Below are 15,004 nucleotides of genomic sequence, written 5' to 3'. Positions count from 1 at the left end.
TTTATCATAAAATAATATGGATGTGTTATCCACCATGCAGCTCCTCATCTGTTCAGGGAAGTGTCCTTGGTCTGTGATGCTGCAGGAGAAATCCTAGTTGAGTTAGGAACCAGAGTTTAGCTGGAGCTGCATGTGTTATGTGGCGTGGAACAGAGATTTGGTTTCATTGTGTTCTCGCGTACACGTGGTCAGGACAATGTGAGCGACTGTGTGGCACCTCAGCCGAGGCGAGTCTGCCACGCCGCTCCCTTAATGGCAATTTATTGCTTCCTGAATCCTAAAAATGGGAGTCTGAGGACAACAGAATTCCTAACGCTGTACTCTACCTCCTTCCCCGTCCGAACGCCCTCAAGGTCGTGAACGCTCCCTAAATCTCCCCGCCTTCAAGGCCTCTCGCTCTCTCGGGCACGCCGTTTGTTCTGAGCTTTCAAGGATTTGATTCATGGGTACTTGAAGTGACTTATGTCTGAGAAAAGTTTACCATGCTACAAACCTTTGGACCCAGATACTATAGTGTAGGTTAAACTGTATTGATGTTTTCCGTGAGAGGTTTAGAGCGCTGATAAATGAATGATCCGGCTGCATAATAGATGTGGATCATAAAATGACCAAAGAAAGAGTTCAAAGTGAACATTTGAGAAAAGAAAATAAATACTTGAGTGTTTTCTCACAGTATATTTTATTCACACAGACAAACACAAAAATAATCCACAATAATATCACAATGTTGTTTTTTCCACAGGCTTTTTTTCAATGCCGATGCTTCTAGAATTTCTTATTAACATATTTACAATCATATTGCTATTAACATACATTTACATAACAAATAAACAGCGAAAATGGCAGTGTTTACGCTTATAAGACATACCGCTTTAGCACATTACGGTAATTTGGTATGAACCTCTCCCCCTGTTGATATAGTGCACATTAGATATAAAACATTTAACAGAATTGTATACATTAAATGCACATTTTTGCATTTCTCTTGAGCTAGCCATTGTTATGACTTGTGTTTTTTACCAAAAGCAGTTGTTCTTTTTAATCCATAGCAACAGGTTTATATCATTATAACGCTGGACTGCGGTTATAAATGACTGTTATGCTTATTACAGTATATAAAGGTGAATTTTGTTATGTGGTTCATCAGCAGAGAGCGGGAATGACTTGACAACAACACAACTTAGAAAGGCTTTGGCAACACTGCTACAACTCCACTTAAACATGTGTTTAAAATATTGTTTTTATAATGAAATGCTGTCCAATTGGTTCAATTCAGCAGAAATATTGCATGGCTACTGAAATGTACGGTTATGTTTCTGTAACAAAGCCTGTATCTCATCCCAAAGGCAGAATCTCAGAGTTGGCTGAATATGAAAGTGCTCTCAGCTCTAGTTTAAGCTGTGAAACATGCTCAGGTACTGTATGTGCCTTCATCATCTGTACATATATTAAATTCTCAATTGCTCCACTTCGCTATGCTACATATAGTTGCTTTTTATTTGGTTTTCAGTGCTTGCAGCATCACACTTTCCAGATGATTCCCTTCCCTTTATCAGTGCAAATATACATTTAGTGAGGACTCTTTTATAATCTCCTTAATAGTTGTAACACTGAGGATGACCCCAGCAAAACCTAACTTTCCCATGGCCAGACATGGCTGAAAATAAAGGTGCCTAGAGTGTATCCTCACTAGGATACTAACTAATAGGCAGTAAGCTTTCTATAGAAATGTAAATAAATGTTCCTGAGTTCAACGCAAGGTCTCTCAATGGGCCTGATTTAATGGCTCGACTTATTTGATCTCGAATGGAAAGCTTTTCAATAGATTTTCTCTGAACCTGCATAATGGCATCACTTTTCAATACCAAATGCGTATGAGTTCATTTCAACCACATCCCTCATGTCACTTGAACAGGGTATTCCTGACCCGGTGACTGCATATTGCACTGAAATGGTGTTGGGAAAAGTCCATTTACTCCTCAGTCCTTTAGGAAGACGTTGGTGGCGCCATGGCTGCATGGGGCGCACAATGGCTTCTTCCAAAACATGGAGCAAGGCTGAGTTTGGCCTGGCTTTCAGAACGGCCTCAACTCTGAGTGGTAGACAAGCTGTTGGTGAGTTGTTACACTCAGTCTACTGGCAGTTCACAGGGTATCTGCTGGGCTGCTTTGGCTGCCATGTAAGCCCTCTGGAAGTCCTTGTATCGGGGAGCGCAGCCCAACCAGGCCTCCCCGAAGTGGACCCGTCCGGTGAACAGGAAGCTGCCGGGCCCCGGTTTGACGCCGCACTGCAGCAGCGTCCTGACTTCCCCGCGGCTGCTGAGGCGACTGTTGCCGGTGAACAGGGCGTACTTCTGACGAAACACCCGGGTGGCGCTGACTTTGATCACCGCCGCTCGTAGGTTATCGTCTTCCACCACTGAACGGATGTTGCCTCGCACGACTGTGGATAAACAGGACATTCAGGTTAATTTCTATGAATATTTCACAACGCAGAACTTTGTTTTTTCATGTAGGTTGTTATATCGTCCTACCGGGGTGACTCTTTGTTGACCACAAACTGATGTCTAAAGACGTACTAAGGACAAAACCTCCTCACTAATCCTAACTTTTGTTGCCAGCTGAAATTCTCCTCAGTGCCATAACAGCTCAATAAGAGGCCTGTAGATTAGTCCACTACTCCTTCTCTGGGGGGGAGATGTCAGGATTAGTCCACTACAGTGCCTCCAGTAGGGGTTCCTGTGTGTGTGTGCAGAAAGCTGCTGTTTCACCTTTAACCTTTGCACTTTTGAGAGGAGAGGATTTGGAGGCACCGGGGTTCGCTGCCTTTTTAAACCGATTCGACCCATTTATAGATCCTGATTAGAAATCATTATGATCTTCGGATTTGCCGCCACGACTTTGTGGAGGTCCGGTTTAATTTGTTGATCTAGGCTGAATTGGAAGGGTGGATTTCTGAGTGACAATGACATTTCATTTCTGGTCTTCTGTCATATTAGCAACTTGTTACATCATGTTACTCACCAAAGTCACTGGTGCAAACGGCCATCAGAATCTCAGTGTTGTTGCAGGGTCTGCAGGCCTCTGGAGAGAAAACAAGGGAAGGAAGAAGTCAGTTGGTGACCTTGCATAACACTGTAAACTGCTATAAAACACATACATGCTTGTAATTAAAGCAAGCTTCTGGAAATCAAAGACATGTTCAGATCACATGCACAGGAATGTGAGATAAAACTCTGCAAAGACGAGCAACAAAGGAGAGACCACCGTCGCTCTGTAACAGACAGCTGCTACTTTTACAGTTGGCAGAGGAGGACCAGTGGAGCTTTAAGGTGCGAGGCTTTTCCACCCCAAACAATTTAATGGCTAGATGAAACTTCCCCCCTTAAAGCCTTTCAGGGTGTCTACAGTCACACCTCATCAAAGCCATGTAGACAGGGGCCAAAAAGAGAGGGAGTAGGGGCGGACTTCAAAGATCTTTTAAGGGGGTCACTTCCCACAAAATACTCTCCTTTCTTTCTTCCAAGGCTTCTCTTAAAAACTGGAAGGACATTTTTTTATTTATTTTTTTATAAATATAGTTCCCCTAACTTTAAGTCCTAACAAGATTGGCAGATGGCCACTAAAAAAATTAAAACCATCAAAGCTCTGTCCGTCTGCATGGACTAAACTGTGGGTAGAATGAAAAAAAAATCCTGGCATTTTTTAAAGTTCTCCTTGTGGTTCTTTGGAGGCCCCCTTGCCCACCCCACATATTCTCCTCCTTAGTGAAAACCTCTTGATAAATGAGATTCCTTCCTCTCTAGTCCACAGCAAACCCCCATCCAAGCCTAATCAGTGTGTGTGTGTGTGTGTGGGAGGGGGGAGTAAACTCCTACAGACAAGTCTCCCCACAGAGAGGCAGCTCAACAAAAGAGGGGAGCATCTCAGCTGGGCAGAGGCCTCCCTGTCTCCTAGGAGACGGCAGTAATCCCAGAATACTCATGCGGCACCCATTCAAAGTGCTGTGGACTCTGGAGAAAGCCCCACATACTGAGCTTTTGTCCCCCTCCTCCCCACTCCACGGCTCCCCTTCTCCTACTCCAAACCCGCACGCCTCTGGGTAGTTTGGCCACTTCCTCCCCTCTGCACTCTGCAAGGCTGCGGAAAGTCCAACCAGCCCACAGAGGCCTGCTATGAATTATGAATCATCCACAGGGAGGATTTTATGGAGTGTAATATCATCACTGGTTGAATAAAAGCTTACGTCCCCCAAAACCTTTCAGGAAGAACTCTGACCACAGTGTGTGGGTTTTTACGAGTTTTTGTTTCTTTCATATGACAAAAAGAGACAGAAATTAGATTATTAATAGATTACCGCTTCAAGGTAGAAATTAGGTGAACTGAAAGGAAATGTAAAAATTGATTACTTTTTTCATCCTATATTTGGTAGTTATTTATTTAAGAGATAAAATGGTTCCTCTGATACTAATTTATTGTCTAGATAAGGACAAATTAAAGTATAAACGGGTCATTGTGTCTCCCTATTTGACCTCACACTCAATCCAACATGGCTGCCTCACCTTCACTACTGATGGGGTTGTTGTCCAGTGACAGGCGGGCGGTCCAGTCTCCTCTCAGCTCGTATCTGAAGGATGCAATCCTCCTGCTGATGTCCTGGTGAGGTGTGGCCTGCAGGAAGAGAGCCACCCTCTCCCCGGGCAGGCGGCTGAAGCAGCGGACCCTCGGTGGGGGGGAGGACTCCAGCCGGTCGCTGATCAGGAGCTCCAGGACCCCGTCCCTCTCCAGGTAGAGCTGGGCTCCGTGGAAATGCTCCGAGGGCTTGACGCAGGCCGTGATGAGGCCCGAGCTGCTGCCGCCGGGCCCCACCGCCACAGAGGGCAGGCGGGGGGACAGGCTGAGGCGCAGGGCCCCTTTGGGGTACAGCCAGTCCAAGGTGCCCTCAGAGCAGTGGAGGAAGATCTGCTCCACGCTGCCCTGCTGCTGGGACAAACCACTGTGAGGAGAGAAAGGAGGAAAGGTTAGATAAAGTTTATATTCAGGCAAGAGTTAGGGCTCTAAACATGAGTCCCTTACATCAGCATCAGCAGGGCTTAGTTTCCTGAAATAACTGCAAGATGGTCTGTGCAGGTTGAAAAATAAACCCCTAACTTTTCATAGTAACGACTACAAATAATATAGTGACTATAACACTTTTTTTTTCAGTAGAACTTCTGTGGATGAAGACCTGATGAAGACATTCCCATGAAGGTGCCGCCTACTGGCAACCTGTGGTACCAGGGGCCAGTCATTGCATCTTAAGGGCCAAACTATAAAACTATAACAACTAAAAGTCCTCTGCAGGAATTTTTAACAATGTATTTATAATGAAACTACCCTTCAACAAGTGCATGCACCACATGTTATTTTCCTCCAGTCTTAGCTGTAATCCTGCAGTCTCCTGCCTGTCTGCACCCCCCATGCCTCCTGCAGACAGCCCGGAGGCGCGAGCGCAGCAGAGAGAAACATTTCTCTGCGCCCTAAAGGCACGTCTCAACATGTTGCATCCAAACAAATGTTGTCCTTTGCCAGCGGGACACCTGTAGCATCTCTCGGTGGCATTTTTCAACATCATCCAGGAAGAGCTCTCGTAAGATATAAAGATACTTGCCTTCCTCTCCAGCTGCACTGGTCTTCAGAATAACTTGAACAAGCCAAGTCACAACCGGCGAAAAGTAAAATCCAAATTGCGTTAATCCAAACTCCGAAAGCAGGCATGTTTCACAGTGGGTGATGCAGTTAAAAAAGAAAAAGTCGGAAAAAAATATTCCAAAACTGAAATCTCTGCAAGCAAAACTCCTCTATAAAACAAACCTGACTCTATTTGTGATAAGCTCCATAGTTTAGTATCCTCTTACCCTGATGTGTAAGATAGGAGAATACTCTAACTGTCTCTCTGAACTCTCCGGCTGCTGTGCGTCAGGGGACTCGGAGCTCTGGAGTTATTCATCCTCGGAAAAACTTCACGGACCAATCAGAGCCCGAGGAGTGAAACTTTAAACCACTCACGCAGCGGAGGGGGAGGGACGTCTGACCTGCAGAATGAGACGCAGTGTGTGAGGGTAAACTCTCAATTCACTATTGTGTTAGACATGTCTGCATAAAATACTCATTAACTCACATGCTGAGTGGGTTTACACAGACTGTCAGTTGGTTTTATTTATTCTTCATTAATATAATATTAAATTACCGGATTAATATTTGTAGGCCTATCTGTTTTTGATTAAATATCGGATTTATATACAGGTGTTATCATTTAAAATTATAGTGGAATTAGCCTTGCCTTGTGCATTGTGATCTATTAATAGATCAAGATTGTGTCCAGAATTATTTAAAGCCCCCGTTCATTTTGGGCTTTAAGCTATGGTTTTACGTCAAACTGCTATTCATTGAATAATGTTTTATATTATATGTTTTTTCCAAATAAAACACTTTTGAATTCTTCACAGTAAAGATTACTTAAATGGAATATATTAGTCCATAAAAAGTTAAATACAGAAATATTTATCATTTCAAAACTACTTAATACAAGGTTTCTCCTAATTCACTGTAAAGTCAGTTGTCATTGTAATTGTATGTTTACTATCGGCCTCAATTTGAATCAGATCTGTAGCCCTTGACTGTGTGTCATCCCCTCTTTATCACCTTTCAAGTCTCTTTGCCATAAAACAAAACATGGATACCACACTTGTGTAAGTTTCATATTGGAACCACGATTGGCTTCCCAATACCATATTTACAGATGCCTGTGTTAGTTAGATAGATAGATAAATAGATACTTTATTTATCCCAAATTGGGATATTTTTTTGTTCCAGCATCCGTGTCAAGCATTACATGAGTTAAAACATTTTTAAAGATACAATAAGATACAAATGTTAAAATTAACATTAGCAGCAAGTATATTTTGTAAGAATACAAATTCACACGAACAGCGAGTATTTACAAATTCACAATAGAAAAGAGATTGGATTGAATATACATTATAATTGTGCAAATTATTCAAAGTTCTCTGCCAGTCAGAGGTGAGTTGTTATACAGCTTTATTGCAGTTAATCTGATATTTGGGGTAAGTGCAGATAAACGCTCCGTTCTTAAAGGTCCCATGTCATGCTTTTCTGGTTATTAATCGTCCCTGTGTGTGTTATGTAGCTTTTTCTGCATGTAAACGGTCTGCAGAGTAACAAACCCTCAAAGTACACCCTGTAGCGAGTAAAACTAACACAACAAAGACCTGTCTATGCTGCCCCAGAACGCCTCGTTGGAGATTTCTCTTTTTCCATTGTTTACTTCTTGGGTATAGTGACGTAATGTAACGGCTCTGCAGATTGGTCCATTTGAACCAATCTGCGGAGCCGTTACGTTTGGACCAATCCGCGGACTTCCTCACACACACACACTCACACTCGGCGGGACGTTGCGAGGCTCGCTGCTGCGAGGAGCGGGACAGTGTGAGCTGGCTCACTGGTGTGGGGTCGACGAGACACCGCAGAACTCAGCATGGGCACACACACAAACTCCCAGCCAGGCTGCGGGTGTGTGTGTTTGGGCTGGGTTTATCTGTGTTTCGCTGTCTCGCAGACGGCCACTGGGCTCACAGGGAGGGGGGGCAGGAGCTCCAACAAGCCGTTTAGGACAGAGTGAATACACATACTATACAGAGATGCTGTATGAGAAACCAATGTGAGTTTGGAAAATTGCACAATATACATTTATTTTAGTATACCTCAACAATGGAATTATGATCAGTAGAAATGGCCATGTCATGGGACCTTTATGGAGATTCATGCGAAAACAGTGTTAGGGTTTAACTCTATTTCTTGTCAAATGTATGTCCAAGTGAGTCACAATAAGAACAATGCACTGTTGTGCAAGGGGGGCTTTAATTACACCATATAAATGCAGGTTTTTTAGAAAATAAATCTAAGTTCTCATAATATTCTATAGATTTACTTTCATATCCACTTTCTAATGAAGTCATAGACTTGGCCAAGAAAATCCTTTTGGTATTTATAATGAATTGCCTTTTTTATATCCCCAAGTCCACTAAATGGTATCTATGGCACACTTAATGTGCTTTATTCTGCAAGACTTTTGATTTTTGAACAATACCAGCCATTCCAAAGGCCTCTGAAATGGTAAAGATTCTATTATCTCCATGAGATTAAATCAAATGAAAAAGAGGAGACGTAACGCGCTGGTCACAGTTCGATAATGCTAACCTGATTTTCAGACGCACTATGTATGATGGTGATGATGGCGAAGATAAGACTTCTCTGGTTGTCGTGGCCTCTGCCCTTTACCCCGCTGTGCTCCTCTTTCATGTTGTGGTATTTATAACCAAATCAAATATTCTTTTGTGCCATCACCGCCATTCGTCTCTCCGAGCCAGTGACTTTCCATGTACGTGTGTGAGTTATCATGTGTGCGTGATGAAAGTCTAGGCCCCTGCGATGGAGTTATGACAAGGCCTCAGACCCACACAAAGGCACATGTGCAGAAATCCAGCTGCTTTATTGTCTGCAGCCGGACGGAGCTTTGTTTTCTGCAGGGAATTTCAAAGCAGCAGAGTTTAAAGTGCAGAGCGACGGGGGTGGCTCAGTCAAAGAGAAGGAAAAATGAATACATTAGTGCATAAACTTAGTTATGGACATCATCAATATGTCATATCATCCACGTGTGCTCAGTGTATTCAGAGAGGACAGTCAGATTTACACACTTTGTCACATCAGTGTGCATGCATTCATACAAATGTCCATTAAAACAAAAGCACACACACGCTTTGTGACCCTGGTACGACCCTCAGTGTTATCCAGCCACCATCATATTCAGTGCTTTCATGTGGCGTGTGTGTATAATGCATTGATGTGTCACTTTAATCTCCATCTTTTGTCCCGGAACAGTTCAAACATACCGTACTCAGATCTAACTCTTTTGATGTGGTTAACAACTTTTTTTTATCACATCGTGAAATCTGATTCCCACTTTTCTTCTCCAAAAGAGTCACAGGGTCTGGGATGGAAAGTTGAAAAAACGTGATTTAAGTTTAAACTTTCATTAGTCGAACATTTACATAAGATACCATTTTGAAGTTCTTAACTTTAATTTTATCCTACTTCATATTTCAACTTCAGTACATTTCAGTGGGAAATATTGTACATTTTACTCCAGTATACTACACAAAAAGTGATTATGTTTAAATGATATAACACAATGCTATACTACTATTTAACCCAGTTGTATACAAAGTGGCTTCTTACATGTAACTCACGATAAAAACATTATACTTTCATATGCATATGATATTGCACTTTATACGGATCTATTCTGCATATACATTTTTCATTTGGATTATTACAGTACTTTTTCATTATATTACTTTTTAGACTGATATTTCTACTTTATTTGAGAAATTGAGAATCTAAAAACATTTTTCACATCTGCTTTTCCAGAAAGTTCGATTAGAAAATGGATTCTGCTCTCGTGTTTGTGCTGCAACCAACTTAGTTTAGGAAATATACTGGACACGGGGGGAACAGCTAGCTTCTCGATGTCTAAGTTACTATTAAAGGCCAGTGTAAGAACCATCAGACCTGGTGGTTTCCGTTCTGCATCCACAACAATGCCATCTTTCTCTCTAAAGAAACACTGTCTTGTTGTCCTCGTACTGTAACCACTGAACCAGATTCCCGCAGAGTTTCCGTTCTCGGTGTCCGCTTTATTTTCACCTTTCCGCCAATGAGAGCGTCTTCAAACAGAGCTGCTGTACGCATACGAGAGTTTGCATGCACGTGTTAGTGCTGTGTGTATTTACTCGGTGTACTGTATTCCTCTGAGGGTTTCTGTGTGCCGGCAAACATGGGGACGATGTAGTGACAGTGTGGTGTCGCTGGCATTTACGATACCTGTTCTCGCTGTCTCGGACACAGAAGCTATTATCAAAGATCCTATAGTTTTCATACTATGCTGAGATTTTATATATTAAGGGGAACGTACGTAAGCAACCCAGACCAAAGTGCTAATTGAAAGAGGGTCAATCAGATTCAATATAATGAAATGTACATGGAATCGGCCAAGACATTTAATGTTGAATCCTAAACAAACATGCAGTTAGCTCCCTAGTAATGCAAAACTTTATATTTTATCTTTTACAAAGTGCAGGGCTGAAAACCCACTTTTTAAAGCATGTTTTGAGTACAAGTACTTTTTCCTTGCTAGAAACAACCAATGATTTTAAACATTGGTATGGTTCTGAATCCTTTGAATTTCAAATGTCTGTCTTAACAAAAGTTCAACATTGCTGATATCTAGAAATCAAATCATAACAGGGATTGAACACATCCTTTATATGACACAAGCTGCATTAGATAGAGGGCTGGTTGTATTCATATATCTGAATCTGAACGTGTCGGCTAAAAACGCCTGACCTTATCGGAGTTGACAAGTTGTCTTCGTTCCCAGACTTTTCAGCAGCTTCCCACGGCACCTCGATGCTAATCTGGTTGATCTGACATGGCCGTTGTTTGTTTTCCTGCACAGTCATCTATCTGCTGGTAATGAGATCCAAGAGCTTGTCAGGATACTCTGACAATCAGCCGACGTTCACGGTCACAGAAAATACCCCTTCTATCTCGCCATAGGATTGTGCTGCGTCGTGCATTTTTCCTGGTTAGCTTGATGTTAGTCATGAAAAATAATGTGTACGTGGCTGTGAAAAAGGGGTATTTTAGGGTTCAATTACAGAAACTTTAATATCCTGAGTGCCGGAATATAGAGAGAGTCCCGTGTTTTAAAATACACTTGCTGGATGTGTGTATTTAGATATCAAGCTAAAGGCATATTTACAGTCTTTGGGTCATTTCTGTACACAACATGTAGCACAAGCATGCAGATTTGTTCACCTTAAAACTAGTATTCCTATTTCAAATGATCTACATTTAAAGGGAAGCTGTCTCATAAAGTGTATTTCTTTTGTCAAATTAAAAGCGATGCATATTTTGTACAGGAAGTCAACGTTTTAGCTCTATATTCATAGTAAGCATGTAGTGAAAGAGGCTGTTTTAGCACGTTCCCATACTTCACTGGAGTTTTGTGTTGTGACGAGTCAGTGAGAGCGGCGAAGCTGACGTTTTCCCAGCTCTCCATGCAAGTGAAGGACTCCTGGTCTGTGGTCAGCGTCTGTGAGAAGAAGCGATGCTATAGGAGGAGCTCGGAAAAACTTGTGCTGATATTTACCCTCCGAGCCCCCATGAGAGCCACATGTGAAAACTGACACCTGCTCTCTCATTGCACTTTCTCAAGATCCCGATTGTGTATGTGTTTGTTTGTATGACAGTACATTTCTCTTTGTGCCTCTCATGTCGGTTTGTGTGACCGTATGTGTGTGTGTGTGGTAGAGTAAAGCCCAGTGGGAAACTGAATACAAGAGGGCCCTATACCAGATAAACAGTGTCAGAGAGGGTTGACAGCAAACGCAGCTGGAGGCGTGCAGCGACACCCTGAGAATGCTCTCTAAACGCTTTCCTAAACATGTAATAGATCACTTGGCTTCACTGTCTAAATACTCTTATACGGCCCTTGTGTGCTTTTATCTCCTCCACCGGGATCTCAAGTAACTTTTGCACAAGTTGAGTTATCTTGTGATATAGTCACACAAATCACAAGAGGTTTGTTTGTGGCTGCTGGGTTTAAGTCTCAGTTTTCACATTTCCTGCAGCGATTTCTCACACATTTCCTCTTTCTTTGTGACAAATTCATCTTTTCAAAACACTTTGAAGATGTACCGTTACATCTTCTTTATAGCTCCACATATTGGGATTGCACTTGTTTGCATTCAGCAGCTCCAGATATACCGTAACCTAATTATAGTGTCTGGGGTCAGAGGTCACAGCTGGGCGCCCTGGGACTTTTCATTAGCAGAAATGGAGGGAAGAGACCGCAGGTGTCCTAAATGGATCCCTCCATCTATTGTGTCCCAATTCAGGAAGCTCTCTGTGACTTATGACTTTTTAACTTTGGGGTTGTCTAGTTGTGATCAGTTGTTCTTATAACGGATGTACTTGTTGTCACATCAATACAACAACTTGCATTATCCATTGTGTTGAATAGAAGTTTTGACTTTTAAAAAACACAATAACCACGTTTTAAACTGGTTGTCTGTAAAGGTGTAATCTAAATACATTAGGGACATGTTCTACTTGTTCCTACATTTGAAAAGCTAGTAAATGATATGCATCGGTATTAAAGGTGTAAATAAAACACCCACAGGGGGCAGTTTTCTGTATGTTAATGAGTACTTTAACTGTTGATATAATAAGTTAATTAAGCAATTTACACTTCAGATCTTTAAGATTTTTAAGATTCGAAATGCAGGAGTTTTACTTGTGCAGCCTTTCCCTGCTTTCCCCCACTGTTTGCATGTTCCTAAATGGAGCTAAACTCTGGTGTGATTCAACCCTGAAATTGTTTAGCTTTGCAGCTTGAAGTGCTGATTAAAACGGCGGAGAGATCAAACTAACAGTAACCCTCATAGCAATATCGCTGCCAAATAACTTCTCCAGAAACATCTGCTGACTTCTAACATCCCGTTAGGCTTTTCTGGCTCCTTAAGAAAATGATCAGTCACTATTTCTGAACCCCACAGCTCTTCTACATCTGCAAGTGGAATTGGTTGTCCTTAAAACCTAATAATTATTGTCTCCCTATCTTGACAAAGAGATAGATCCAGTTCCTTATCTTTAGTGTAAGCAGATAATGTTAGTGTCATTGAACTGACTTCACACGGCGTCAACACTGCAGACAACCGTCCTCTGCGTTGATTCTCACATTCCTCACTGTTCAAAAGCACACAAGGGAATAGTTTAGCTGGAGGGTAAACAGGCCAGACTCCTTTTAAGTGGTTCTTCACACAATGTCTCCAGTGCTAACTCAAGAGGACTCTACATTTGGCAGTCAGTGCTTTATTGCGAGCAGCAGCCAGGGAGGAAAAACGGCAAATGAAAACACATTCAGAGCGGCCGCTGAATGCACAGGAAGTTTCCTGCGGTACGTGAGGTTTGAGGGTAAATTTAGACTACAAAGCATTTGCATTCAGTACCGAAGCTCTTGATTGTAGCCAGATTGAAGCAAGCATGTCATATCCCTTTATAGATGCTGTATTTCCCTCATTAGAGCAGGGCAGTGTGTGTGGTAGCTTTCCGTATTTATTTGCAAAATCAGCTCTGTGAATGGGTTCGCCTGCCTTCTTTTTTGGAGGGAAACCCCCTTTAGTCGTCATTCTTTAGAGGACTGGATGTCCGACCCCTTTCACTCCACATTTATGGCGCTCATTAGCTGCAATTAAGAGAGCGTCTCCCAATCTCATTATTTGGAATCCAGATTAGAGTAATATAATCAGCATCCCAGTGGTGCTATAGTGATGCTTTAGGCCTGGTGAGTTTGATAAGCAGTGTTGTTGGAGCCCAGCTGGGGGTCAGACAGAGGTTCACCGCTGCCTGTATTGCTGCCTGCGCCCCAACCCCCAAAACGACTCCTAATTGGCTGAATCAATTTGGAGGGAAACTTAACAAGAAGCTGGATCCCTCCAAAATTGACAATAGGTAAAGTGTTTTACATATGTCCACAGGGAAGACAGATGTTGTCCCTCTCCACCACATCCACATTTGAATACCCTTATCTGGATACAATGGTCAAGAATACAAAGGGGATATATTTTGGCGGTCAAGTCAGTTGCATAATTTTTGGCGGTCAAGACGCATTGCTGTTGACTTTTCATACTTGATGCTGTGGAGCGTTTCATTCAAATGACCATTATACTTCTGATGTGATTGATTGCTTGCTCATAGTCCACTTCTGACGGTTGTCAACATCAGTTATGCAGAAAACAGGGTGGTCTCCTGTCCAATACTGTGACTTAGAGTCATCTGATCCTTAAGATGGGTACTGGAACTACGTCTCTTTCGCCTATGATGAATATTTGTTTCATATTAGATCATCATCAAGTCATTTCATAAGTATCATCTTCTCCTGTCATTAAGTTACTTAGAGTTCAAATATACATTTCTGTGAAATTGTTTAAAATATTTATTGTAAACAGACTTAAAATTATACATTTAAAGAAATTACTATTTGAGAGGAAAACATTTCTGGAATAATTTGACATTTTGGTAAATAAAATGTTATTGTTTTTTTTAAGAATAAGATAAGTAGAGGCCACTCTTATATTTGGGTGGTAAATATTAAGCTTAAACTAGCAGCCCAGATATCTTAAGCAGTTTAGTTTGTATTCTAAATTAAGCTAACCACCTATGGCTGCAGTTTCATATCAATAATGCAAATAAATATATGAGGACAGATATGATAAAAGGTAAATGGGCTGTATTTATATAGCGCTTTATCCAGTCTTTCTTTACCACTCCTCAAAGCACTTTTACAAGTCATCATTCACTCATTCACACCCCATTCACACAGAGGATGCCACTTACTCAAAGAAGCTAACATTCACTCACAATCAAACCCACAACCTTCCCATTGAAACACAACCGCACCACCCGCACTATAAGAGTGGTATTGATATTCTCATTATGCAAGTATGTCTGCCTTTTTACTGAAATGCTGAACCATTCCTTTAATATTGCCCCTCAACATAGAAGTGTGTGACTACTACTACAACAATCTGATAAATCCTCATATTTCTGTGTTCACAAATGTTGCCATTACACCTCAAAACATCTCATTTACTCACTTTCTTATAACATTCTATGATAAAATTAATCAAAACTGAAAAGAATGGATGGTCAGTTTTGTTTTTGCTGCCTGACTAACTGACCTCCTCCTCCTCCTCCTCCTCCTCCTCCTCCTCCTCCTCCTCCTCCTCCTCCTCCTCCTCCTCCTCCTCCTCCTCCTCCTCCTCCTCCTCCTCCTCCTCCTCCTCCTCCTCCTCCTCCTCCTCCTCCTCCTCCTCCTCCTC

The 15,004-nt window shown here is 41.9% G+C and overlaps 1 protein-coding gene across 1 annotated transcript; it reads right to left on the bottom strand.

Annotated features, from left to right (window-relative positions):
- Positions 1-660: 660 nt before the first annotated feature.
- metrn (meteorin, glial cell differentiation regulator) lies at positions 661-5,973 on the bottom strand. Its single transcript, XM_034214780.1, has 4 exons — positions 5,650-5,973; positions 4,562-4,995; positions 3,024-3,083; positions 661-2,442 (listed from the first exon to the last, which is right to left on the bottom strand). Exons 1-4 carry the CDS (start codon positions 5,754-5,756, stop codon positions 2,129-2,131), a joined length of 915 nt encoding a protein of 304 aa, XP_034070671.1. The 5' UTR covers positions 5,757-5,973; the 3' UTR covers positions 661-2,128.
- Between the last annotated feature and the right edge of the window lie 9,031 nt (positions 5,974-15,004).

This window comes from Gymnodraco acuticeps, unplaced genomic scaffold, assembly GCF_902827175.1.
Source record: "Gymnodraco acuticeps unplaced genomic scaffold, fGymAcu1.1, whole genome shotgun sequence".
Taxonomy (NCBI): domain Eukaryota; kingdom Metazoa; phylum Chordata; class Actinopteri; order Perciformes; family Bathydraconidae; genus Gymnodraco; species Gymnodraco acuticeps.
The sequence above is the reverse complement of the archived record's forward strand: the minus strand, read 5'-3'. Positions and strand labels throughout refer to the sequence as shown.

What these genes read in the sequence shown, in the direction of transcription:
- metrn (XM_034214780.1), bottom strand. Translation starts at nt 5,756, where the DNA reads ATGCCTGCTTTCGGAGTTTGGATTAACGCAATTTGGATTTTACTTTTC. An exon ending in CAGTGCAGCTGGAGAGGAAG is followed by an intron (nt 4,996 to 5,649) that starts GCAAGTATCTTT and finishes CTCTCCTCACAG; the next exon opens with TGGTTTGTCCCAGCAGCAGG. An exon ending in CAACCCCATCAGTAGTGAAG is followed by an intron (nt 3,084 to 4,561) that starts GTGAGGCAGCCA and finishes TTTTCTCTCCAG; the next exon opens with AGGCCTGCAGACCCTGCAAC.